The 26,680-nt window shown below is 44.2% G+C and overlaps 2 protein-coding genes across 4 annotated transcripts; both read right to left on the reverse strand.

Annotated features, from left to right (window-relative positions):
- Positions 1–357: 357 nt before the first annotated feature.
- dot1l (DOT1-like histone H3K79 methyltransferase) lies at positions 358–26,277 on the reverse strand. Of its 3 annotated transcripts, XM_071921946.2 has the most exons (28): positions 25,955–26,277; positions 20,209–20,252; positions 20,017–20,091; positions 19,510–19,573; positions 18,722–18,950; positions 18,272–18,366; positions 18,089–18,151; positions 17,209–17,264; positions 16,601–16,680; positions 14,111–14,179; positions 13,897–14,003; positions 13,467–13,508; positions 13,270–13,365; positions 12,806–13,031; positions 12,436–12,549; positions 11,214–11,305; positions 10,537–10,638; positions 9,884–10,021; positions 9,224–9,349; positions 8,449–8,885; positions 8,182–8,284; positions 7,870–8,019; positions 7,392–7,434; positions 6,483–7,141; positions 5,216–5,421; positions 4,962–5,035; positions 4,141–4,833; positions 358–2,358 (listed from the first exon to the last, which is right to left on the reverse strand). In XM_071921946.2, the coding sequence occupies exons 1-28, from the start codon at positions 26,033–26,035 to the stop codon at positions 2,351–2,353; spliced, it is 4,272 nt and encodes a 1,423-aa protein (XP_071778047.2). In that variant the 5' UTR covers positions 26,036–26,277; the 3' UTR covers positions 358–2,350. The 3 variants fall into 3 exon arrangements, with proteins under 3 accessions (XP_071778047.2, XP_078141583.1, XP_071778046.2); XM_078285457.1 differs by lacking the exon at positions 358–2,358 and having other exon boundaries at positions 3,802–4,833; positions 6,519–7,141; XM_071921945.2 differs by lacking the exon at positions 358–2,358 and having other exon boundaries at positions 3,802–4,833.
- On the reverse strand, positions 2,708–4,007 carry LOC144539713 (uncharacterized). Its single transcript, XM_078285615.1, has 2 exons — positions 3,986–4,007; positions 2,708–3,360 (listed from the first exon to the last, which is right to left on the reverse strand). Exons 1-2 carry the CDS (start codon positions 4,005–4,007, stop codon positions 2,708–2,710), a joined length of 675 nt encoding a protein of 224 aa, XP_078141741.1.
- Positions 26,278–26,680: the final 403 nt, after the last annotated feature.

Below are 26,680 nucleotides of genomic sequence, written 5' to 3' on the forward strand. Positions count from 1 at the left end.
CAGAGAGTAGCTAACATTGTTCACTCAAACAGTACGGTACTACACAGAGCATTATCTCATAAAATGGATTTCATTGGGTCTTTTTTCTTGAATAAACAAAACGACTACTACTATGCTCACCAGACTGCCACTGCCACCGTTTGACAGCTCTGCTCAGCATTATCAGCACCCCTTGACATTTTGTTACTAATTCACCATATTTTCAAAAACAGGCTGAAATGTATAAAACTTCTGGGTCTTGTTTGATTCTCAATTTCATGTTCTTCGACATTCTTCTACCTTGAGTTTAGCATTTCAATTAGAGAATGTAAAATATGGCCAGGACAAGTTTATTGTCACAAAAGACCTAAACCTCCTACCTCCTTTTTGAAGGACTCTACTCTATTTTCTTACATGCACTCCCCACATCTAAAGTAGTGTAGCATGCCTGGACATGTCAATGGCTGCCGTAGCATTCATGCTCCCAGCTGACAAACAATCCCAAAATGGTCTTTCTCCAACTGCTGTATATTGCCTAATGCTAAGTAAAGTGTACTTTTAAGTGAGTTCCGCCAGCCAAATTTGCTCACAAGCTTCAATGGAAAAATTAATCAGGATGAAGTCACTGAAAGGTACACTGTGAATCCCTGGGGGTAGCAGTTGGAAGGTGACAGCATTGGGTTTGTGTTTGTGTATGTTTAATCACTGATAATGTTGACATTTAGGTAAACATTGAGATGAGATATGCTACACAACACTCCAGTGCTTTGGCTTAGAATCTGCTCAATGCATGACAACCCACTGAGATGCACTGGAGGAGCTGTCATGCAAAAAAGCTTTAAACCCAAATAGAAAAGAGAAGTGGTGTTTACAACTCATCGCTGCAATGGGAGACAGTTTGCAACACTTATTAGAATGTTAAATTAATTGGTTTTGATCAATTTAGCTGCGAAGGAAAATTTAAAGTTTTGGATGCCAACAAGTGTGGCCAAGACAGTTCAGTTCAGTATTTGAAATGCTAAACTTGATAAAAAATACATATTTTTGTACCTCTTTGCTTAGAATTTAAGGGACTTGTGAATTAAATTAGTTTTTCATTTTCATCTCATTCTAGATATTAAATTTGAAGATATGGTGAATTATCAACATTATCAGAGTTTAATGGTTGCCAACAAACCAGCCTGGACCTGTACATCTTCTGCTACATGTGTAACTGTATCTTATAATGGACTATCCAGTGTGAAGTTAGACCAAAACACTAAGTTCCTCATCTTGTTTAATAGTCAAATGCTTTGTCACACATATTTCATTTCATTGAAGGAAGAAAACGGAGACAAGAGAGCACACACATGCAGAGAGGCACAGCTGCATGACATCTGAGCAGAGTTCAGCGGACTGGTCTGTGTGTCTGTGTGTGTGTATGCGCGTGTGTGTGTGTATGTACACATGCAGGAGTGTGAGGTGAAAATTGGAGGGAACCTGGCACCTGGTGAGATGCAGCTCAAAGGGGTGAACTGTCTGTGCTTACATCTGTTGTTAAAATGTCACATTAAATCATTTAAAATAATTTACTGAACTAAGCACTAGATGCTATAATAGTGACTGAGGCAAAAATGCTGATACTAACTGTCATACTATAGAGCACCACAATGTGAAACCAGACAGCTCATTCAGTGCTGGACATAGGGCTGGACGATAATTCAATATTATCGTTTATCGTCTTTCAGTGGAATCATATCGTGATGATATGAAGATATTTTAATATCGTGACACACATTTCTGCTGTCTAAATTGATGATGACAAGCAAATTTTACTTAAAAACTTCAGTTCAATTTCAGTTTTGTTTGACATCACACCTAACATCACCATTCAGTTCAATGAGATGAACATTAATTTGATTATTTAACGTGATTTTGCATACATGAACCATATCGTGATATATACTGATATCGAGAAAAATCCATATGATTATCATGATATTGATTTCAACCATATCGTCCAGCCCTAGCTGGACAGCAGCCAGTACTCATTTCCATATGGTAAAAGGTCCCAACTAGAAACCCTATGTCTCCCTCCAAGTCCCACAGGCTTTGAAGGAGTCCTCAAAACCTCTTCCCCACCACTCCACATGTACGCATGACCAGTACCTATGAATTCTGCTCAAGGTGACCATAGTGGTGTGGTGTGTGTGTGTGTGTGTGTGTGTGTGTGTGTATGTGTGTGTGTGTGTGAGTGAGAGATCCCAGTACAGAAGCCGGTCTTGGAGGCGGTTGGGTTGTGCAGACATTTTGAAGCACCAGTGAGTGAGTAGAGTGCCTTGGTCCACACCTGGCCATTTGCATAGGTTACTTTAGGTTGAGGTAGATTTCATCAATTACCTGAAAGAAAGGTCAGAGTAAAAGATACCATGAGTGCTTTTTTGGCAAATAGCTTCAAAATAGCTGGGAAAAAACAAAAAAACACAATGGCAGAACAGTATTAAACACAGTCACTTTCAAAATCCAAACACACCGTCTTGCACAATGTTTACACTATGATATTAATCTAAAGTCCAAGTATTGACTTACCTTGTTCAAACAGAACAACAGCTTGTGGGAGCACAGAGAAACCAGGTATCCTGTCTCTCTCACTCCCTACCAGTCTCTCTGTCTCTCTCTCTCTCACCCCCCTCTGATTGCCCTTCGCCCTCCCCCTCTTCATCCTCCTCCCCTCCCCTCACCCCCAGCCCTATCTAGGTCGGGAGCCCGGGAGCTGGGAGGTGGTGTAGGTGCCATGCATGCCCTGAGTCCTCCACATGCTTCCCCCACCACCTCCTGAGCTGCTAGCCGGCGGCGGAGGGGGCAGCCGAGGGGAGTAGTGCACTGTGAAGGGGCGAGAGGAGGAGGTTGACAAAGAGGAGGAAGAGAGGGAGGCGGTAGCAGCAGCAGCAGACACAGAAGCAGAGGACGCAGACGAGGAGGAGGAGGAGATGGAGTGAGAGAGGGATGACTGTGCTCTCTGGTGGTGGAGAGAGGAGTGGGACAGACGGGAGGAGAGGAAGGATTCTGATCGAGAGGAGGGCGGGGCTTCAGAGTGTGTGGGTGCCGAAGAGGAGGGGGCGCTGTGCAGGGGCGGTGGAGGGGGCAGGGAGAGCGTGGGAGGAGAGGGGCTATGCAGGACCGACTGGGTGCGGCTGTGCTGGGCCTGGGACAAGGAGAGGGGGAGGGGTGAGGACACGGAGGTCAGGCGCGTGGAGGCTGGTTGGGGAGTGGTGTGCTGCTGGGTGTGGGAGGAGGTAGAGGAAGAGGAGAGACTGAGCAGGGAGCTGAGGCCTCCAGAGGTGGGCAGCGCTGCCCCAAACTGATGGGAGGACACTGAGGGAACCACGTGGTGAAATATACCTGCAAATCATACAGCAGAGATGGAGGGAGGGGGGAGGGGAAGAGAGTGGAGAGAGGGGGAAGAGAGAGCAAGATAGAAGTGGCAAAGAGAGCAAGAGGGAGGGGGACAAAGAGAGAAGCAGGGACTGAGCCAGGTTGTGCATAGCGCCAAGCAAGTCTTAGACAAGCACACAGAAAGCAAACAGAGTCAGTCCACTGTGACCAGGCTAAACCAAATCAGCAAAATCCATTTCTCAACACATTTTCGCAAATTGGACCAGTCTTAGTGAAATGACTCTGATATAAATCTCCAACAGATACACCCACAGAAAATGAATAAACAAACAACAATGTGGCCTACACAGAATTACATCAAAATAGTGTTTTGTAAAACATGGTCTTATCAATTCACCAATCACAGAAAACAGGAGAAATTATTTCAATGTATTGTTTGTAGATTCTTGTATTTTCTATACTTGTGGTAAGCATTCATCCTATTAGGGATGCAGCATTTTCCAAGGGTGTTTCCAACTTTAGCTCTCAAGCAGCCAGTCAATGTCAAAGCAAAGCAGCGCCAAGAGTCAGTCAGTCAGTCAAACTGTCAGTCAGATGGACAGATGGACAGCAGCATTGGGCTTCCACTTACCTGGCTCTATTAGCAGGCCCATTCCCACTGACTCACACTCTTCTTTTATCAAGATGATCCCGGACTATAACTAAGACCTCATTCTAACAGCTGAACAATCCTGAGTCTAAGACACTACTTTACATTAAGATCAGTTTATCATCAGTTATCCTCACCTCCAGCCGCTCCCCCCGCCAGCCCAGCACTGGAGAAGCTTCCCAGGGCAGAGTGTCCGTTGACCAGCCGCGAAGCCCCACTCACCGTGGGTGCGCCTGTCTGGGCCCCAAACAGGGACTGTAAGACAGAGGCCCCTCCGAGCGGGAACTGAGTCCCCAGGTACTGTCCCACCGTGGCCCCTGTGGATGAGGACACCGCCACAGGACTGCCTCCCACCTTCCCGCTCAAAATGCCCCCTCCACTGCTGGCAGCGGCAGAGATGAAGAGGTTCTGGCTGGCCAGGCTGCTGGTGGTCTTCAGCTCCCAGTCCCGAGGGGCCTTCTGCTTCTGGAGGGCCTGCCGCTGGTCCGGCCCACCGACTCCCTGGGCCACCCCACTGCTACTGCCGCCTCCACCCCGGGTCCCGGCCTCCTGACTGAGGAAGGGGTTGGGGGTGATGTAGTTGGAGGCCTCTCCATCACTCCCTTTCCTCACCTGCTGATGCTGCTGTTTGTGGTCAGAGTCTGAGTCTGTGCCCCGGCTGGACCCCCCCATGCCGAAGGGAGAGCCCCCCTGTCTCAGGTCAGAGTTGGGCTGCTTGGGATCGGAGATGGGTGAAAAGGTGGATTTCCACTTGCTGGTAGAGGATAAGGAAGATGAAGAGGAGGCCTCACTACCTGTGCTGTTACCGCTGCTGCTACCCGATTTCCTGCCTGGTGGAAAAAGAGAGAATTGGCAGTTGGCATTAAGCAGAAAAAGTGCAAGATAAAGCTTTCCGTTTCAACTCCTCATTCCTCCTCCTCCTTTCAACTACTCATCAAATGCAATTTTAGTTTCTTACCTCTCTCACCATCCCCTGTTCTACTGGGTCCATCTCTGCTCTCCAAGGATATAGTGGCAATTTTTCTTTCAATTCTAAAGAAAAAATAAACCACATTACCAACAATGACCAACCAAATAATAAACAAACAATGAAGGACTATGCAGAATTACAGCATTCAGCATGGAAGTGGACCAAAACACAATGTGTGGCATTATAGTTCTGTTGTTGAAACACAAGAGTCGCTGGTATTTAAGTCAACAGATATATATTACCGTGAGCTGGAGCTGTCAGCAGGGTATCCTGAGTCCTCGTCATCAGAGCTGGGGGCTGAGGAGTAACGGCCCGTCCCATTGACCTCCAGGGGGCGTTCTCTCTTCAGGATGGGAGGCTGGTCCAGGTCGGGCCCACAGGGGCTGCGGCTCGACTGCTCCGGGGAGGAGATGGCTGCAATCTCCAGAGGCTGGTTGATGTTGTTCACCTGTCAGGACAAAGGACATCCAGACCGTAATGATGGGGACACAGGCTTCAACGAGGGACAATCAGTGGATAATGTATAACAGTATTATTATGGACACAGACAGCTACAATAGCTAAGGTTACAGACTTATCAATGATTAAATGCTAACCTTACAAGACAATTCTCCAGACTACTATAATGTATGTTTAAACTTGATCCAAGTAGTATGATTTCACTATTTTACAGTCATTCTAACCTGTCTTACATGAACACCACATTCTAGATAACAGATCTGCTGAGGTCTGATTTGGGATAACATGTTTATTTTCATCCTTCACATTCTGCTAACAAATATCTCCGTATACACAAACACAGCATGAAAACCAACAATAAATATGTTTTAATATCCGGGCTGATATCAGCATAACTGGTGTATTATTCAGTTTTCTCCTAATCAGAATACAAAACTATTTGTATTGAATATCATATCAATATGATTTACATTTTATATTACATTATCTATATTACATTCAGCACCGGATCCCAAATAATTTGTGACATTTGTTGTGCAGGCTTCAACAACTTAAATGTAAGGCTTTCTAAAACCATTTTAATGCCACTACGGTTAAAAAATTAAAAACTTCAACTAAAATTAAACATGAAAAGTGTACATTAGAAGAGTGGATCAACATACAGTTCAATGTGACTAGGCTAATATAAAGAGTTTCATAACAAAATGAGATATATGAAAAAACCGACATCTACTCTGACAAAATGTTACTTTACTTTAATGTAAAGCACATTACAGTTTACAATTAGAGTTGTGAGTTCTTAAGAATTGTGTTCAAATAGTTCTACTTCTGCAGACAAAATCGTCTGTGTTATTTTCCATAATACTGATAAATTTCAGGTAGCAACATGTTTACCAAGTGGACCAACAGCGTTTTGGAATGAAACCCTTCATATCTCACTAGAGAAGTAGCGCTCTGAGAGTTTAAGAGCTCTGACATTTGAAAGAGCCCTGAAACTGTATTTAAGACCTACAGGCTGTGATTGTCTGTTTTAAGGACCATTTTAAGTACCTGTAGACATCCTGGTGAATGCGTCCAGTGACTCACCATGGAGTTGATGTTGAGTGGCGATCCTGAGGAGTGGCTATTGGAGCCGAGCCCAGGGAACGACCTCCTCTTTGGGGATGCGCTGGCTGTGACAGCCCCCGCCGAGCTGCGCTTCCTTCTCCCCCGCTTACGGCCCTCTTGAGAGCCGAGGCTGTGAGAGGAGTGCGATGACGACGTGTGTGTGGGCGTGTGGGTGTGCGAGCCGGGTGACTGGTGGTGGTGGTTTCCATGGTTACTGTGGTGTCCCTGCTTGGCCGAGTTGTTGGGATGATGGTGGAGGCGTGATGCTCCAGCCGCGCTGACTCCACCGCCTGACGAAGAGGAAGACGAGGATGAAGAGGAGGAAGAGGAGAAGAAGATTCTCCGCCGTGATTCGCTGTCCTGGGGCTCCGTGTCGGACTCGCCCGCCTGGTGATCCTGCCCGTCTTCTGGAAGAATCCTTGGAGGTCCGTCTGCGTACTGGAGCACCCCTCCAGTGCTGTGCGGGGGGCTGTGGATGGGACCTCCCCGGCCCATCAGTCCTGTCAGAGGCATGTTGGTGTGTGGAGGAGGGGAGGAAGAAGCACCATCATGGTCCTCAGGGTGGGAACCTCCATTCATCAGCCCTGAGCTGGAGGAGTAACCTAGAGAGAGACCAAATAGGTGAGGAAGATGTACTGGAACAACAGTTAGTCAATTATTAAATATAACATAAAATAGATATAATGCAACTGAATCATCTATACATTTAGTACAACTGTCACAAATGTCAAGGAACAGTATGGTGGAGGGGGATAATGTGACATGTGACCTTTCAGGAATATGTGAACACCACTATGTAGGCTACCTATGCCAATGATAATGTATATAAGGTGATTGTGGGGAAATTCTTACCATTGGTCTGACCTGTCTGGGACACGGGACTTGGTGTACTCCTCTGTAATCACAAACACAGAAACAGTACCATTATGTAAAGCCCATGCATTTACGGTTGCATTGCCCATGCAATGGAATAGTATAAAAATAACATCAAAACATCTCATTAAGATACAAAATGTATACATATAACAACAGCAGTTAATCCTACATCACTCTATCATGGTTTATCTTAAGGAGAATACACCAATCTTATTCTTCATCAGTGAATGTTCTGTTATCTGTAGCAGGACACCAATGTCTGTTGTAGGCGGCCTAGAGGCTAAACACACCGTCCTGCAACCCGAAGGTGAGAGATTCAAACTCCACAACAGCTGATGTGTCCATCAAGAGCAAGAAACTGAATCCCTACCTGTTCAGTCATTGTAAGATTCTCTGTATAAGAGCATCAGTTAAATGTCTAACTCATAAATGTCATCATAGAGCGAGTACCCACCAGTCTCTCAGCACGGCTGGGCAGCACCACGCTGGCCAGTGGGATGCTGACTGGTAGTTTACTGGGGTGGACAGTGCTTAAAGGGATACTGATGGGAAGGCTTGTGATGGTGTTGTCACCCTGGACAGATGGGCTCTTCTCCTTACCACCCTATACGGGACACACAGTGAGGGAGAAAGAGGAAAATGACTGTGTGTCGACAGACAGACAGAAAACTACATATATTCAGACAGGCAAGCAGAAAACTGTGTGTGTAGACAAACACAAACAAATAGGGCATGTGTACAGACAGAAAGAAAGATAAATATTTACCCTCTCAGAGCTCTTAGGAGTGGTATTCTGGGCATCAGATGAGTTGGGAGAGGGGCAGCTCTGTTTGGCTCCAAGTGGAGAGGTAACACCACCCCCTTCCCCCCTAAAAAACATAGGCAAATCTGGCTTTTTAGCTATTTAGATGTTTGTTGCCTACGACTCTTAGTTAACTACTTGGAGAACTTCAGGTTCTGAGCTAAGAAGAAAGAGAAAAAGACATTCATCATTGGTAACTGGGAGCCTTTTTAAGTTATAGCGCCCACCAACCTGTGTGTGGCCAGCCCCAGACCTCTGAAGTGAGCAGAGGTGGGATCCTGGTTGAGGTGCCTCCGCAAGGCGATCTTGGCTGGGGAGAAGCGGGTGTAGTCAGGGAGAGCGTAGGAGGAGCCTAGGTGCCGCTGCCTGGCATCAGAGGTGACAGGCACTATCTCATGGTCTGGGGAGATGGGCAGGTAGCGGGAGAGGAGCTCCCCCTTGGTGTTAGCCCGGTCAAAACAGGGCGAGCCAGTGCCATTGATGGACAGCTCCGGACTGAGGCCATTGAGGACTGGAGCCGAGGACAGGCCGAGCTTAGAGGAGTCGAGGTCCATGGAAGAACGCGGCTCCAGGCTCTTTCTGTATGGGGAGCCATCACAGGGGCTGTAGGATTTGAGCTGAAGCAGCTCCTGCTGCCTTTGACTCTTCTCCAGCTCCACAATGCTGATCTACAAATAGACACCAGGGGGAGCCATTACACAGGGAAACAGATATCATACAACAACACTGAAAAACTATAAAATTTTGATTAATTCTTGCTTTCTATGGCAGAACAGTGATGACAGCATTTCATGAGATCTTCCTGAAAGCTACATTTTGTAAATGATTTAAGTAACTAGGTTAATTCCTGTAAATGTCTGTGCAAAGGACAAATGGGGGAGGTAGGATAGAAGAGGCCGGAGAGAAGACAGCAAGGACGGAGGAGCGTAAAGGAGAGAAGGGAGAGAGATGCAAGGACTTGGAAATGGAGTCATCCATTGGACTGAGAGAGGAATGAACTGTGTACCTGCAGCTCCAAGCAGTGTCTCTGTTTCTCCGAGATCTGTCTCCGCAGGGCCTGCTTCTCCTTCAACAGATTCTCCAGACACAGAGAGCCCCAGTCTAGCTTCAGCTCCTCACACCGAGACTTCAACTGGAACACACAGACACACATTTATTGCTATTAATTTGTCTTCACTTTGTTTATCTATCAATGTGTGTCCAGTTAACAGACAAAGCATTTGACATGCAGTGGAGATTCACATAGACCTTTATCACACTGAGGGTTAGGGTTGACTTTGAACATTAATACCTTGAGTATGTGTCAAAAGTAGAACATTTAGACAAAACCAATTGTCAGAGGAAGTGCCAGTCAATGGAGAGGGAAATATGGTCAATGTTGGTAGTGGCATAGGATCCCTGGGCAGCTGATATTGATGGTTGACTGTTTCATGAACTCATATGAAGGTATGCATGGTAAACAACAGGAAAAATGCTCTTCCAAAGTGAAATACACTTTAACACTTACAGGCTGTATAGTACAAACCGGTCCTGAACCAGGATGTAACACCGTAACACAGATGCAGAGAGGTGGGAAGCAGCGATAACGGGTGTGAACCACTGGGGACGATGCCGTAATAACAGGGTGGAGGTGGTAACAACAGAGTTGGAGGCTGCAAGGTCTCACCAGTAGCAGGCTGTGGTCTCGCAGCTCGGCCATGTCTCTCTCAAGCTGCTTGGTCTGCTCCTTGAGCTGACGGTTGTGGGCTGAGATCTCCTTCTGGGCCTGCAGCAGGTCCTCCACAGTCAGGGCCTTCACTCCCAGCTGACCATCACACACACACACACACACACACACACACACACAGAAACATAATAGTCGTACATCAGCTGAGAGCACACGCTTACCAGCAGGCAGACCGTGAAACTACACTGCATGCAAACTCATTACCCCACACATCTAAGCATGCTGTCTCTCTCACACACACCCCACCTTTGACTGACTGACTGACTAAACTCTGCTTATCTGCACACTGGACACTAGTATAAGCTATTCAGGTTATCCATCAATTTTGATGTGTCTTTAGCTTAATAAATTACTTCCAATAAGATAATCACTGTATAAGCAAGGCTGAAGGCCATAATCACTTTCATGGTCTTCTGATATAGAAGTAAAAAGTGATGTATTGGCCGGATGTAAATATAGGACAGTTACTGCGCTGGATGTAAATATAGGACGGTTACTGCGCTGGATGTAAATATAGGACAGTTGCTGCTCATGTTGTTGTCTGTGTGTCTTTACAGCTGTGATATGGAGGGCAGTAAAGTAGTGGTTCTCACCTCATCTAGTTTGGTCTGGAAGAGACCTTTGATCTTCTCTTTGTGAGTCTGACACACAGAGTGCAGCTGCTCTGCCTGCCCTGACAGGTCCCTGTGTTTTTGCTAGAGACAGAGAGGAAAGCAGGAATATAGGAAAGATTGGGGAGGAGGGGGCATGGGGTTGGGGCAGAGGGGTTACAACAAGGAAACAGAAAAAGTGCTTAGAATTTCATCAGTGATGTGTAAGGCGTATACAGACATTTATCTTCAGGAAGAAAAATGTAATCATCCCAAAACGTTATTAAAATAAATCTCTCTATGGCTCATGTTACACTTGTCATTTCTATGTGATTTTTGAGATCTGATTGTAAAGTTTGGATTTTATGAAGTCTCAGCGCTGCATGTCCACGTGACCTGAAAAAGCGGTTAGGTATTGTCTGTGACTGTAATTATTTAAATCTTTGTCTGCATTACTTTTTCCTGCTCTCCCGCTTAATCTCTTTACACTGCTGATATGCACATTGTGGCTAGATAACGTCCAGACTGCTTAGATTCCGCTCAGATTCATGCCACTTAATATGTCCCGGTGTGATCTGATAGTGATCCGGTATGTCCCGGTGTGATCCGATAGTAAAAGTCACAATGAAATGACAAGTGTCACCGTAGCCAATCAATAATGCAGTAGCACGACTGTTTACCTTCTCCTCCTCTAGAAGCTGCTGCAGGTTGGAGCGGTACTGAGGAGTCTTCATGTAGGTCATAAACTGGAGGTACTGAACCTTGATGTTATCTGTGATAAGATGGGGGAGAGAGATGTAGAGAGCAAAAAACAGAAGAGATATTATTAGAGCAGTTCTTGAGCTCTGCGTGATGTCAGGATGGAATAAAGGAGCTAAGGTTCCCAACAGCCTGACAGAGACTTACTGAGAGACTGACGTGTGTTAGTGATAAAGGTGGGGTAGGTTAGATGGTATACACTTACTTACAGGCCTGTGACAGTGATAAGGACATGGTAACAGGCAACTCCCCCCTTACGTTGAGTAAATTTGACTATGAATTGACTGAAATGAGTCAAATTCGACTGAAATTAATGATAAAATTTTCACAATATTGACACATGAAAGCAATACGCAATCAATAGTTGTTCAATGAGTTCTAAACAGACAGAAATTCTATTTGGAGTAGATTCACAGCTTGCGGTTTTTACTTTATTCAATTTCTTGAAAGATTTGGGTTGCCGTTTTAATTTAAGAGTAAATCACTGAGTCAGTCTTGCCTTTTACTAATGGGAATCTAAATATCTTCCAAACATCTTAAATCATCTTAAATTGGAAGGAATAGTAATCTCATCAGTGTTTTCTGCCATGATGCTGGTAGTAAGCATGTGTGTGCAAACAACAAAAGCAGGCTTGTAGAAGAATATCACAAGGGCGACAGAGAATGAGTCTCTGGAGCCACGTCATGTATTCAGTTCAATCGGCTGTGATTTTTTGATCTTCAACAGACATTTAAATACTGAAATTCGTTCTGACAGCCTTAATGTTGAGGATGCAATTAAGCAATAAGCCACAAGAGGCCAAGCTTTAAAGTGATTTTAAAACAAGCTAAGAGGTGTTGTTAGGCGCAACACAAAGCATAGTGGCTTATTTTGCATTTATAAAACCGCAGTTAACCAAGCACCATTGTAAAAATAAAAAAAAGTTCAATAACATTTATTTTGATAAATAATAATTACAGATACTTAAATGCTATTCTTCAACCAAGCAATATTGTTCTAGCTCCGGTATGAGCAGTGATTTTCGGTTAGTGCTTCGACAGTTAAGCTGTCGACGGTGTGCATTTATGAGGTATTTTACAACTCTGAGCGTGACTCAGCCAATCAGAACTAGGGCCTGTTTTATTATAAGACCTGAAGCTCACCTAGCAGTTGCTGCAGACCAGGAGGAGTTGGGCTCAGCAGTAGTTGACCAGAGGCATAGTGCTGGACCTTGGGAGGTAGCTGGTAGAAAGGACTCTGAGGTGACCGGTATGCATCTGTACACACACAAAAGACAAACATATTCTCATTAAAGTCAATTGAGTCAACGATTTGTAAGCCAATCTATGAAACACAGTACAGATGTATAGCAGCCTTATATCAGTATCTGTAATGTGAGGAAGCTTGATGCTTTCCCTGACTGGTTTCAAGTTCCCATTTAGGATAAACAAATGAGTATGGTAATTAAATTTGAAGGTGAGGCCTGGTACATTGTGTGTGTGTGTGTGTGTGTGTGTGTGTGTGTCCTCTGACCCTGAGGGGGTGCTGCAGAAAGGGTCTTGGCATGCAGCAGCTCCAAGGCGCTCTGACTCTTCTTGCTTTTCCTCTCAGCAGCAGCCACGGCAGCTTTCTTGGGTCGACCGCGCTTCTTGTTGTTCAACTTGCGACCCTTGGACAGGAGTCGGGCTCTCCGGGGTTTGGGAGAGGCCTTCACCACTGTCATCAAGCTAGGGCGCTCCTCCTCGCCACAGGAATCCTGCTGTAACACACGTACACAAACACACACAAACACACACGTGCACATGCACACACATACATTCAAATAGCACAGAGAGCTTGCTGAATGAAGTGCAAAAAAGTCAAGGGCAATGTTTTTCTGGAACAGTTTAATTTAGGCTGGTTAAGTTTAATCAGTAAAGTCAGTCTAGTAATCAGTCTGGTAAATCAGACCTATGTGTTGACTTCTACACAAACTAGTAAATCCTTACATGCCCTACCTTGTTTTGCTCTTTAGGCTTGGTGGGGGTGGTGCTGTTGCTTTTACTGTCCTTAGTATCCTTCTGCTGACGCCGCCTAGCTGCCTCTTGCTCCTCCTGAAATGGGAGGAACCTTCTTCAGTGTTTGATGTGGTAAATTTTCAGTATGGAACTGCAGTGACATTGTCAATACAATAAGGGATGAAAACATTACTTACCCTGAGTTTAGGATTTTTGAGACTAGAAAAATAGTTTTCAAGCTGAAACACAGAACACAAAATAATAGCAAATTAGACATTTTAAGAGCACAGTGGCCTGGCAAAATAAAGCATCGCAGAGCAATCACAGCCTCTTGTCAGCAGTCTCCCATTAGAATTCAGTGGGGATTATGTGTCCAAAAAACACTAAAATCCCCAAAAACAACTAAATAATCACATCCCTGCTACATAACCCTAAGCCTAACACAAAACAGAACGTAACAGAGGGCAGAAAACTGATTTTACCATATCTGAAACAAATATGCAACACAAACACAAAGAACAAGGACAGCCTCACATCAGTTTGACCTCATACACTTCAGGTGGAGAAACTGCAATATATCAAGTCAAAGAGAGTGTAACTGTGATAAAGAAAAGCTCCGGTACTCACTATGGTGCGGTCTATGGTATGCAGGTAGTAGGAGACTGGCTTTCCAGTCCAGGACACGGAGCCCCTCAGTGGAGAAAGCTCCACCACACGCATTATTGTGCCAATGTCTGCAGGACAGAGAGGGAAACCATGGCATTGCATTCCCAAAGCAGGACACAAATCATTGGAGGTGTGATATTTGAAAATGTGCACTTCCAATAAATCTGATACTTACCACTCAAGTTTCGACTGTTTATTCTAAAATTTAAAGGTGCAAAAGGTTTTGAGGATACAATTTTCCCACCTGAAAAGAGACAATAAATAAAAATAAAAATCATTCTATAAAAGTATTTCACTCAATTCTATTTTAAATGCTATACATTGAACACATAGCTGATTTTCCTTACTACATTAGGCAAACACAATGATCAATAATACTCCCCAATAAATACAGTAATCAATACATACATTAATCATCCTGTCATGTTTCTCTTTTAAAACTCAAGTGGCAGAGAGGGGGGTCATGAGGTCATAAGGTTGTTGAGGTCAAAGGTCAAGTGCCAAGTGTTGACACAGCTGCTATTGGATACCATCAACCACTCCCTTTGTTTTTAATCATTGCCGAGAACAGCTGAATAAATACAACTTTCCAATGAACGCAGGCGTCACTCCCAATACTACCAATACAATGCCTTGGTGTTTCCAATGCAGATCAAAAGGTCTGCTGGCATGTCTATTAGCGCCTACTATTTAATAGCCTCATCTTCCAGGCTTTGATCAGCTTGCTCCAGAAGCCTAGTAAAATGTCTCTCCAATTGCTGTTGCTCTTCGGCCAGCTGCTTTGGCATACAAATCAATTCTTAATAAGACATTCAAAATGGACACGGGTGTGTAAACACTGACATAACACAGAGTGCAGATTAAAGGTCCAGTGCAAAGAGATTCACATTTCCCAATCTCACGGTTTTGTTTATCAAAAGGGCATGTTGTTGTAAAGTTACCAAAAATATTACAAATGCCAGAGAAATTTCATTAACGCCCTTTGACTATCCATCTGGTTGTCAACAAAACCAACTTATCAAACATCTACTTCCCAGTATAAATGATGTAAAACTACCCAGATTTTAATGAATACATTTATTGGTCGATAATATGCATAGTTAAAACTACAATAGGCAAGATTTTTATGTAAAAATGTACCCTTCTAGTCAGCCTAAATCACAAAGTGGGGCTGCAATACCTAAAACATATGTGCCCTATTTGCCCAGCTGAAATTCTGGTGTCGGGTATGGACACCAGAATTTATTCTCTGCCCACAAGAAGTGATGCATCTAAACTTAAGTGCAAGAATACAAAGTGTCTCCTAAATAGCAGCGAGCGAGCGGTCCTTCCAGAGAAAGCTGGACTCACTAACGTTAGATCGTCTGCCTCTCATCCCTTTAATATCCTTTGATATACAGCGACTGCAGACCGGCCAGGTTGGTAAGCATGAGTGTGCTGTGTGCAGTTTAGCACACATCACATGATTCATGGGTCAAAGTTCAAAATTGCAATGCCTCGATTATGTATTATGATGAGTGCTGAAGATTCAGCACTGGATATTTGATAAAAGTTTTTAAAAAAATGTATGCAGTGCACAACACAATTAGAGGGAAGGATTAGGCTCTCACTTTGTCCTACAAGCTCATTTCTGCAGCTGGCATCAAAATGCTGAAGCAGTGGTACCATTGCTTTTAATGGACAAAGAAGTCATAAACTCAGAGGCCAGTGACTAACACTAGGTACCTTGGTTTGCTAACTTGCCTAGTTAGACAAATGAGCATGTATGAGAAGCCAGACATCCTCCACTGGACGTCTTTGACACAGTTCAGCTAATTGCTGATGGCCAGCTTGTTAGTCAAGCAGCACAGCAGCATTGCGTGTCCTGGCATTTGTTAATGCTGGTTAACATAAGCCCAAAAAACACAATATGAGATATGTCTGTCATTTGATAATCAAGCTTATTTGGCCTCCAGAGACTCGAGCGCTGTGTGTATGTGGGACAGCGCGTAAGAGAGGAGAAAGGCAGAGATTGCCTTGCTGGCTGGCGATAGCAACATAGGCTGGTGTAAAATTTTAATAATGCGATTATATTCAATTTCTCACTTCTCTCCTTATCTTGAACATGTATTTTTTTTGCCCTTTTTTACAATGGACAAAATGGGAAAACAGCAAGGGACCTCATTTGTGTGTGCTGGTGTATAAATAAGACAGACACTGAGACAGAAAGATGGAAAGAACTCCCTCTTGAAAACCCTTGGCTTGTACATTCCTATTTGGCATGGAATTTGGCATTTAAAATATTTCACAGTAGGTGTTTTTTCCGAAAATATAATTTACTTTAGTAGTGAATGTACTCTGAATGTTAGATGCTTCTGCTTCTGGGCTGAAGAGAACTGGATGAGCACAGAGCAAGAGGTACTGAAGTAATTATAACAAATTAAGACAGACTATCAAAAACTGGAAAAATGACACTCCTCACATTATACATCCATACATCATGACTGAATTAAAACCTTTGTACTGGATCTTTAAGTGGAAGTCAGTACACAAAGTGGAAACTTCATATACTGTGCCTCTATGCAGCGATGCCCTAGATTAGCACTCTGTACCTAAGCTAACAATGACTGTAATGCATTAGAGACGATCACAAGGACAATCTAGCGGTTAGCTGAAAGTTACCAACCTTCCTTCATGTTAGCGAAACGCTCCTTCAGCTGGTGATCTACCTCTGGACCGAAGGCAAAGTTATTCACAAAAATAACACTGGAAGACAGACAGGGAAGGAAACACTTTAGATATATGGTTGGCAGTGGGAAAGTCTTTTAACCAGAAAGGAAAGTGTGAGAGGATGAAATACATGAAAGCAGAACCGCTCTTAAATCATTTTCCAAAACATTATCTATGGAACTGCATATATCTGATGTAAAAAGGCTCTCCACATTGTATTTTGTATGAAGTGGGAGTGTGTTAGAAGAATACTCCAGTGTAAGAGGATAATGTAGCACAGAGCACAGTGCATGATGCTAATACATTTTGTCTCTGCAGATTATAGTAGTGAGGTCATTAACACTGGGGAGTTCACTCCACCAGAAATAGATTTATAAACGCAGCTTCCAAATGGTTATTTCTCTTGACTTCGAGAGAACCTGTGTCCTCTGTTACGTTTTCCATGGCATTTTATTCATTTTCATATTTCGCACGTGTTTTCCACGACTGGATGGCCAGGTTTTCCAGGACATGTGGGAACCATGTCTTTCAGTCTGTAATTGTGACCAAGTTTTGGTACTCCACCTTGTGTTGGCTATCCTTTCTTTCCATTCTTCAGACAGAAAGTCGCCTCTCTCCAGCTGAAAAATATTAGAAACAAGTGAGCTGCACAAACATGTCCACACTGTCTGCTGAAAGGACATAGTTACTACATTAAAGTCAAATTACACTTTGGTGAAATATTTACATTTTTGTAGTGCACATGCCTCTGCTGGAGGTTTTCAAAGCTCATCGATCAGCCACCAAAACCAGCTGCTCTAGGGACCTGCAGTCAGCACTACTTTCCTACTTTAAATTTAGAAATCCTTGTCTAAAAATCGAACAAATTCGCAAACAAGGAACATTAGATCCAGGTATTGTTATTTCAGTATGTGCTCTGGATCTAACTTTGTAAGAAGTAATTTTGCCCGATTGCAATTACCAACATCAAGAGTTGGAGGAGGGAGCAGGGGGGGTCCTGAATACTAGTGGATCTGCAGAATGGGGGAGGGGGTGGGGGGTCCTGAATGCTAGTGGATCTGCTGAACGGGGGTGGGGGGGGAGGGGGTGGGGGGTCCTGAATACTAGTGGATCTGCAGAACGGGGGAGGGGGTGGGGGGTCCTGAATACTAGTGGATCTGCCGAACGGGGGTGGGGGGTGCTGAATACTAGTGGATCTGCAGAACGGGGGAGGGGGTGGGGGGTCCTGAATACTAGTGGATCTGCAGAACGGGGGAGGGGGTGGGGGGTCCTGAATACTAGTGGATCTGCTGAACGGGGGAGGGGGTGGGGGGTCCTGAATACTAGTGGATCTGCAGAACAACTAATCTTTGAGGTGGACTAGTCCTAAACTCATTTGGTGGTATGCGTGCTGAAAAGTAGAACGTTCTACCGAAATGAAATGCCACACTTAGAGGAAACTTACTGTGTACTCCCCGTGTTTCTTCCCATACCATTTCATCCACTTTTTAAACTCTTTATCCATGGTCTGAAAGAAAGGATATAAACATGAATCACTAATGAACCATGTTAAGAAAATGTCAGTCATTCTCCAATCAGCTCAGGACATGTGTGTGTGTGTTCCAGGTGCTTGGGGATATTCATTTACCTCTGCATAGGTAGCTGGAATGTCTGCTTTCTCTACACCATAGTAGTGTTTACAATTGGTTGCTGCTGCAACCTGAAGCACCACCTGTCCCACTCCTGCAATTAAGGCAGAATAAAACAGTGTTGATAGGTTCATCTTTTTAGACCAGAGACACCCAGGCTCTCAATCAAGCAAAGTTATTCATAACCGCACAGGCGTTGAAAACTAATTTCCCTTTACATACACTGGTATCATGACCAAAACTTAAACTTAGAAACTGTACCCATTAATGCAACTAATTAATATACTATCCACCTCTGTATCAGCAATACTCCTAGAAGGACTAGACATAAACTCTTCAGTCATTTTCCTTAGTTTCATTACTCAGTCCCGTCTGGCTTTGTCTGGCAGAAGTGGTGCTATGTAAAAGCAGTGTGCGGTGACAACATCCCCAAAACTCAGCAGACTAACCGCTGCCAAGGTCGACAAAGGTGTCATCCTCCATCATTTCCATCTCGTCGATGATCTGAGCCACCAGGTCGAAAGACGTCTCGCCGTACACTTCGGGGGAGAAGGGCTCATAGTTGTTCAGCTTCTCCGGGTCGGTCACTGAGTGGTTGTACACCTGCTGCAGGATGTGTCTGAGCAGCCCGTTGGAAGGGCGCTTGTTCAGCTTCATGGGCTGAGTGGTCCCTTTCCACTGCAAAGAGAGGATGCCCATAAATATACACACACACACACACACACACACACAGAAGCACACACATCAGGGCATTAAGGCCTGCCCCACACATCGGTGTGCAGATATTTTCGGCTGATACTGGCCTTTCAAAGATATATCTGTATCAGCATTTGTTCCACCAATAATGCAGCAAGACGAGGACAAAAAAAATAAGATTTTCACATTTACTTTATACTAGATCTTTCAGAAATAAAGAACAATTCTAACCAAAATCCAAGAATAAGTGTGTTTGAGAATTTTGGTCAAGAATTTGGACTAGAGTGAGTTTGCAATAATGAAACATCTTGGGTAATAACTACAACCACAAAATGTAATATTTATTGGTAGACATATTGGATATAGTTATTGTCAGTGTTGGTAACAAACTCAAAAATGATGTATTGGCTGGGCCCTACACAACACAGATTCAAAGCAACAGATATATGCACTCAAAGAGATACAGTTTTGTCATCTCTTTGTGACTGATGTTTTTACACTCGCTTCACCTACACAACACCAAGAACACTTATGGACTCACCAGCTGGTGAATGCTGTCGATGGCCCTGTTGTACTTATCGCAAAGTCTCTGCATACTCTCGAAGCTGTGAGAATGACAAGACACAAAATTCACACCATTTTGTATGAGACCAAATGCCAAAAATTAGAAATAATTTTTCTCATCATTGAAAATGTTCAACCTCTATGATGTTGAGGGCCAGAAATAAATAGTGAAATTAATAAACAAACAGTTCATTTAAACACATTGCAAGTAGGCCACAGTTAGCTGGCTGGCTGAAGCTGATATGACATTTTAAATTGGCTGTTCTATGATCTTCGTTGGCCTTGTAGATGAGTGTTACTCTATGGTTACCCAATTTCAACCTTTTAAATGGCCTTAGTCATCATGTTGTGAAAAATCTTGAGCAAGTCCTTGCTTTTTGCAATTTTTTTTGTTTTCAGTTTCCTATCTTTTGGGTCAATGTCAGCGGCATAAATTCCAACTCCAAGAATGAGTGTGTCTGCACACACATGACCCTAGGCTCACCTCTTGGTGTCATAGTCGATGAGTACGTAGTTTTCCATCGCCAGTTTGAGGTCTGGGATCTCCTCACACACCCACCTCAGAACATACACACACAAAATTGTCACAAAATCATATACTGGATGCAGTCACTTGCTCTATGTGTGAATGTGGGAGGGTACACGAGTTAAGGCAGAGCGAGGAAAAGCCACTTACCGGATGGTCTCGATGATTTCATGAGCAGCATCATGGTGTTTATCCTGAAAACAGAGAAACAGCCAATTAACAGACTGAACTGGGCAAGTAACAAACAGTCTGGCAATGTTCCTATAAAACAAAAAACCTCCCCTTTGGCCCCAGTCAGCCAGGTGGCATAATAAGGCCAGATAAGGCCATTAAAGGAGAACAGCAGTGTCATTAAGAGTTAGAGCCCATTTACTTCTGTCCACATCTACTTTGCACTTCCCCAATCATTTTGCAACGCATGCTATATGTGATAAGATTTTTTTAACATTTACTTGTTTTTTGTTGTCTTTAAAATACACCCTTTACAGTGTCAAACCTAGCTTGAAATTAACTGCTGTTAACTTTGCTGTTAACAAAGATGCCCCAAATAAGACATGGATGTCACGATGAGGTTTGTAAGGCAATATGTTTTTGAGAGATTATTTCCTGGTGGACACTACTGCTGCCTTCAAATGGAACTCGAGAGCTCGTGGTTACGACATGGGAAGTCGTGTACACGACTCGTGAACTCAGAGCTTTCACAAAATTTCCACTTCCGAAGTCGTGAATACCACAGGAGGGGGGCGTTCATATGGACTCTTCTCGTGAACACGGTAAACATGACCCCATTTGAAGGCAGCATAGCCTACTTCTTCTTGTGGGTGTCAACTGACTTGACAGTAGGCAGAGTGTAATGTAACACACACACACACACACACACACACACACACACACACACACTAATATGAAAACACTCAACTCAAGCACAATGAAATAACGATAAAGCAGAGAAACTTTGACAAAACCACATTAAGGCTTCATGTTTACTGTGATGGATTATCTAGCTCGGGCAGTTTTCAAGTCTGTGGAGGTTGTTTTTCATACTGTACAAAAATGAATGGCTTCTTCTGAAGGTTGGAAAAACGAGCCCTGATATCTCTAACTACGCTGAATGTGTGTAGACTCCACCGGGAATAATGTAAAGGAGAGGGGTAGCCTACACGATTGGCACAAACTCAAAGAAAACACACACCAAAAACATGAGTTATATCCTTTAGCTCCCAGTCAACACGGCACTAATTTGCCCAGAGCAGCTGGCTGGCAAGGCTCATTCCCCAGGCAATACACTGCACTGGCCATAACAAAAACAGCACTCGGTATTATGTCTGATTCATCCTCTCACAGCAGTAACATCTGACAGACATAACAGCCACTCTAGACACACCACTGTGAGTATCAATGTCACTGTGAACGCTGTTTAGGCTATCCAGGAATTCTGTGAATGTCTGCAGCATGTACACTCTGGATGAAGCACTCTCTATCATTAGCAGTCTATTATATAAGCCTCTAAGTTCATAGAGCCGTCTCTCTCTGTGTCACAGTAGTGCCGTGTACAGAAATAGCAGCTCTGATGTACCTGAATTAATATTTACCATGACTGCACTCTGATGCTGTCTAAATAAAATGTCTTTCTACGCCTCTGTTTAGCAAAGCTGTCGGTTGCTGTGCAGGAGGAGGAGGACACACAGGATTCTGGGTAAGCTACAGAGGTTCTCTGTGTCTCTTTCTCTCGTTTTGGCAAACCAATCTATAGGCTCCTTCCATTTAGATAGTATAGCTATCTATAGTTCTAGTTATCCTAGCTGGAGCGTGCTGAGCTGCTGCTGCGTGGGAGTAATAGGACTCCAGTCACGCCCAGAGCGCAGCCAGCCTGAGCCTGTTGCCTGGGCTGACCCACTGACCCACTTTCTGTCTCCTGCTCCAGCGCACTGCCAAGGAGAGCCTCTCGTGGAGGGAAGGAAAGAGGGAAAGGAAGGGAGAAGGAGAAATTGGAGGGTAAAGGAACAAGGGAGGACGAGAGAAGGAGAAGGGGCAAAGGGAGAGAAAGCGAAAGTGAGAAGGGCAGGAAAGTGAGGGAGAGCGAGGGAGCCAGAGAGGGAGAGAGCCTGGTATTTGTCAGCTGTTTGAGGCCTGGCACAGCAGCCACAGCTAACAGCTCGCAGCCTAGAGCTCCCGGCTTCCCGCTCAATATCGCCCGCCACTACTACGCTAACTTCCGCCAAGGCTCACACATGCATGCGCACACACTCAAACACGCACGATAACACAGGAAACCTCCTATTCCTATCAACACAAACCGTCTTCGGGTTACCACACATCAGACCAACTGAAATATGACATGACATCTGATCTGCCTGACCCTAATCAGTAATCAGAGAATAGAATCACAAGTAAATAAAGACATTTCGTAGAAATATGAATAAATACTAACACTAAATAAACAAGCTAATGCAGATAACTGTTGGCTGTGCTGCTAATGCTGAATGAGCTACTACTACAACTGTATATGCACATACAGTAGCACAGCAGTGGTTGCACAATGAGTGTATATGAGTGAGTAAGTGGGGGATATACAGGTGTATGTGTCTGAGTGTATGAAAGAGAGTGTAAGTGAGTAGCAGAGATGCTGAGGGAGGGAGGTCACCTACTCACACAAAGACGGCACACAGCAGCAACAGAGCACAGCTGCGGCTAAAAATAAACACCGTCTTAGAGAGAGGGAGAGACAAAAAGAATAGGAGAGACCCTCTTCTCTCCCCCATTGTGGGTAGAACTGACGCATGCACCGACTCCTCCTCTCTCCTCCACCTCTTCCTTCTATCTCTCTTACCTCAGCGTGACGCACCATGGGTGTAGGAGCTTAACACTGCTCCACTACGCACGCCTCAGCCCACAAGAACAAATGACTAAGGTAGGTGCACCACCTACGCCCTTACACTACCCTTGCTAGCCACAGAAGAACAACAGATTCTCTGAAAGTCCCTTTCATCTGAAGTGTCTTACTCATTATAGTGTGAGGTGGCGGCCCTACAAACCAGCATGGCTTCAGCCTCCGTGAAAAGGAAGATAGTGACATCAGACTATCTGTTCTGGTGGTTCACTAGAGGAAGTGTGGGGCAAGTTCTCTAAGGGAGATTGGTGTATGGTGACTGGTGGTCACGCACGCGCACATACCTCAAGGGGAACTGCCTTGACGTGCCCATTTGTTTTATCTTGACCGATAACACTGCAGGTCACATGTTTACGCTCAGCTGGCCTGACACATGTCTTTTTTAGACACACTGTACATTAAAAATTACTTCCCTGGCCATAGTGGTAAAATCCGCAAATACAATGACGGTTGTTTGCATATCTCAGTGGCTCAACACTTGCAAAACACTGAAGCTTAAAGGATGTGATCGGATGTTGTTGAGTTTAACTACAGTAATTACAGCACTGTAAATAATGGGTGGCGTGAGGTACACAGGTGAGCACCATACCATAGAGAAGCTAAGCAGTACTTAAGCAGCGTGTCTTTAAAAACATGCTATGGAAGCCTGGTTAGCTCCCACACCCCGAACCAGATGAACAAAGAACTGCACAGCACCAGAGGTGTTCTTCATATGGAAGCATTTACAGATGCACAGATGTGGGGATTTAGTGAGAGACAGGGAGAGAGACAGAGAGACACAGACAGAGAGAGAGGGAGAGAGAGAGCGAAAGAGAAAGAAAGAAAGAAAGAAAGAAAGAAAGAAAGAAAGAAAGATCCACTATTTTATTGCGTGCTTGGTTGTGGGTGTGGGATCAGAAAAGGAGCGGGCCTTCTAACACAACGTCCAGCACAATAGTCATGTTGTGTGTTCCACAACACAGACCACGCTGTGTTCGTGCTCCGTGGGTGAGATAACTAATCTTCATGCTCTGTAGGAGTGGAGAATACTGGAATCTGATGGAGTGGGATCAGTAGCTACTAGTGAGCAACTCAACAAGGGAAGATGACTAAAAAAAAGTTATGATTAAAATGTGACTGGAAAAAAAATATCAGTACAAAACAGACATACTGAACACAGACACTAATATGCATTCCTGAAGTCTATGAATGTGCAGCAATGCAAAGTTGGAACTGGATCTCATATCCTCTATGGTCCCAGTCCCTGTAGAGTTGACCATATGGACAGAAGAGGAGAAGCAAGAGGAGAGGAAGTCTGCGCAGCCTTTCCCTTTGAAAACAGGAGGAGAGCTCCACATGAATAGGCTCCATATTGCAGAACTCCACATGCAGGCCTTTTCCAAAATAAGGACTGTCAGCTGTTTCCAATTCAATTCAAGACATTGAAGGCAAGTCCCTGTATAAATAGCTATCAAGTAGGTCAACAGTATATTAAATTCCTGACATGCTTATCCTCATGCTTATCCCTACAGACCATAACATGAGGAAGTGGGCTAGGCTGTAATAGTGATGGGCTTCTTTCCTGGAGGGAGGAACCCCACAAGTCTTATCAGTCTCCAGGCTGGCGTAAAGGGAGGGTCACTCAGTCAGCCAAGGCAAAGTGAGCAGAGGCTGATTGCATCAACTGCAGTAATACTGACTGAGTGAGCTGAGACTCAGTTTCATTTTGTGATGGGAGCAAAATAGTGCACCAATGCCAGACTAGGTACAGTGTGTGTGGAGAGAACACCGATAAAAGACCCCACTCAGACATTCAGAGAAATTCAGCTATTCTCAGCAGTGACTGTCTCACCGCAATTACTATAAATGAGAAACACAGTTAAAGCTAACTATATACCGCTGAAGAAACCACAGACCTTTCAACTGCTTCCCTTTCCGTTTCTCGCTGATGAGTTAGCTGCAATCAAACACTGACATGTGTTGATAGCATGTTACACAGAAATGTAGTACGCCTACAGACTATAATACACTCGAGAGAAAAACAATCTCTTTCTGAGTATGAATGACTGCAACTGCACGAGGCAGGCATCTACCTCCCAGAACAAAGCAGGGATTCAGTGAATGTATACAGTTCCAACTATCCAACAAAACCAGCTTGCCACAGTCTTAAGGATGTCATGGGATGATAACAGAAAGCAGCCATGGAATGCAGTACTACCACTCACATGCATGCAGCTGGCCAACATCTGAAATTCAAAAGGTCACAAGAAGCCACTACTGCAAACTCTCACAAACCTGATAATCCTCCTGTTTACAACACACACACACATCTTGTTCATATTATGTGTGTGTGGCTGGGATCTTCCAAAGTGTAGTGTGAGTTATGTGTTTACTGGTGTCAGGAGGTGGCTAGTAACGTTAGATATACAGCATATTTACATACGACTTGTGTCCACATGCACTTGATTTCACCAGAAACATATGGGGTCAGAGTCAAGAATGTTAGGAACACGTTTAGACACTGAAGGCAACAATGACTGAAATGATCCCTGACATGGTGCTGGATGTGAAAGGTGGAATCCTCAAAAATCCACCAGAAGCCTGGGATGCTCCACTTTTGCACAGGACGTCTCCATCGTCCTCCTCAGTTGTCCCTGGGTGAAATACCTGGCTCAGCTCACTTGCATATCATTCTCATGCAAAGTCCTTCAAATGCAATACAGCGACTTTCTGACTGTCTCCATACAGAACCTCAGCAATAGCTACAAAGTTCAGCGAATGTTTATGGCTACACAGTTGAAAACCAAAATATCTGGGCAGTCATCGTAGCTGGCCGATACCGATAATGTGTCGTGGCAGACCCCTTGTCTGTCACCAACCATCCCGACCCGTATGACCTGGTTGGCCGTACAAGCATGCCATGGGTCTCTGGCTAGCCCATGTTAGCAGCAAGGAGCTAGCTAACAAAGACAAAACACAGACAAAATCTAAACACATTATCAGCCGGCTTTCAAGTTTAATACTTACGTATACTGGTAATGGCCACGGGTAGCCAGCAGGTTCGGCTCCAACCGGCGATTTGAGCTTGAGCTCTAGCTTTTCTCCCATTCTACACTTTACGGCGGCTTGCTGTGATGGTAGCTAGCTAGTAGCTTTCGGTTAGCTAGCTGGTCGGTTAGCGAGCGAGCTACAACGTGAACATTCTGTAAGAAAAAATGTTGAAACGGCACAAAACAAAACAGATGTCGACGCCCGTCGCGTAGGTAATACACACACTGTAAAGTCAAGTGTATAAATATATCCGACTCAATTTTATATTCGGATTAAAATGCCTGTTCATGTCCACTGGCAATAACACCTCGGCCGTATCGCCGCCATCTTGCCCGGCATGAATAAATATGGCAGGGGGCCACTGGTAGCAGAGGGGACACAGACGTCACCGAGGGGACTCTGATCACAGAAAACAGAGTGGGAGTGTGTGGCCAACAGAATTAGAGCAGGAAAAATTGAGTGATCATGGAGATGAAGCTGGATGTCACGATCTTTTATGTGCTTATGAGCAATTTGCCAAATCTCCAAAACAATAGTTTTCTTCACCCACATTTCTCTCTGTTATATAGGTCATATCGGTGACCTTCTGGGGTTTTGGTTTTGATTCAAAATCTGTTTTGTTTCAAAATTAACAAAAATATAAATTATTTGTACATGTAGACAATTCACTGGCATTCAATAGAGCTTCATTCAAAATATAGT

The sequence above is a fragment of the Centroberyx gerrardi genome, chromosome 9 (genome assembly GCF_048128805.1).
Source record: "Centroberyx gerrardi isolate f3 chromosome 9, fCenGer3.hap1.cur.20231027, whole genome shotgun sequence".
Taxonomy (NCBI): domain Eukaryota; kingdom Metazoa; phylum Chordata; class Actinopteri; order Beryciformes; family Berycidae; genus Centroberyx; species Centroberyx gerrardi.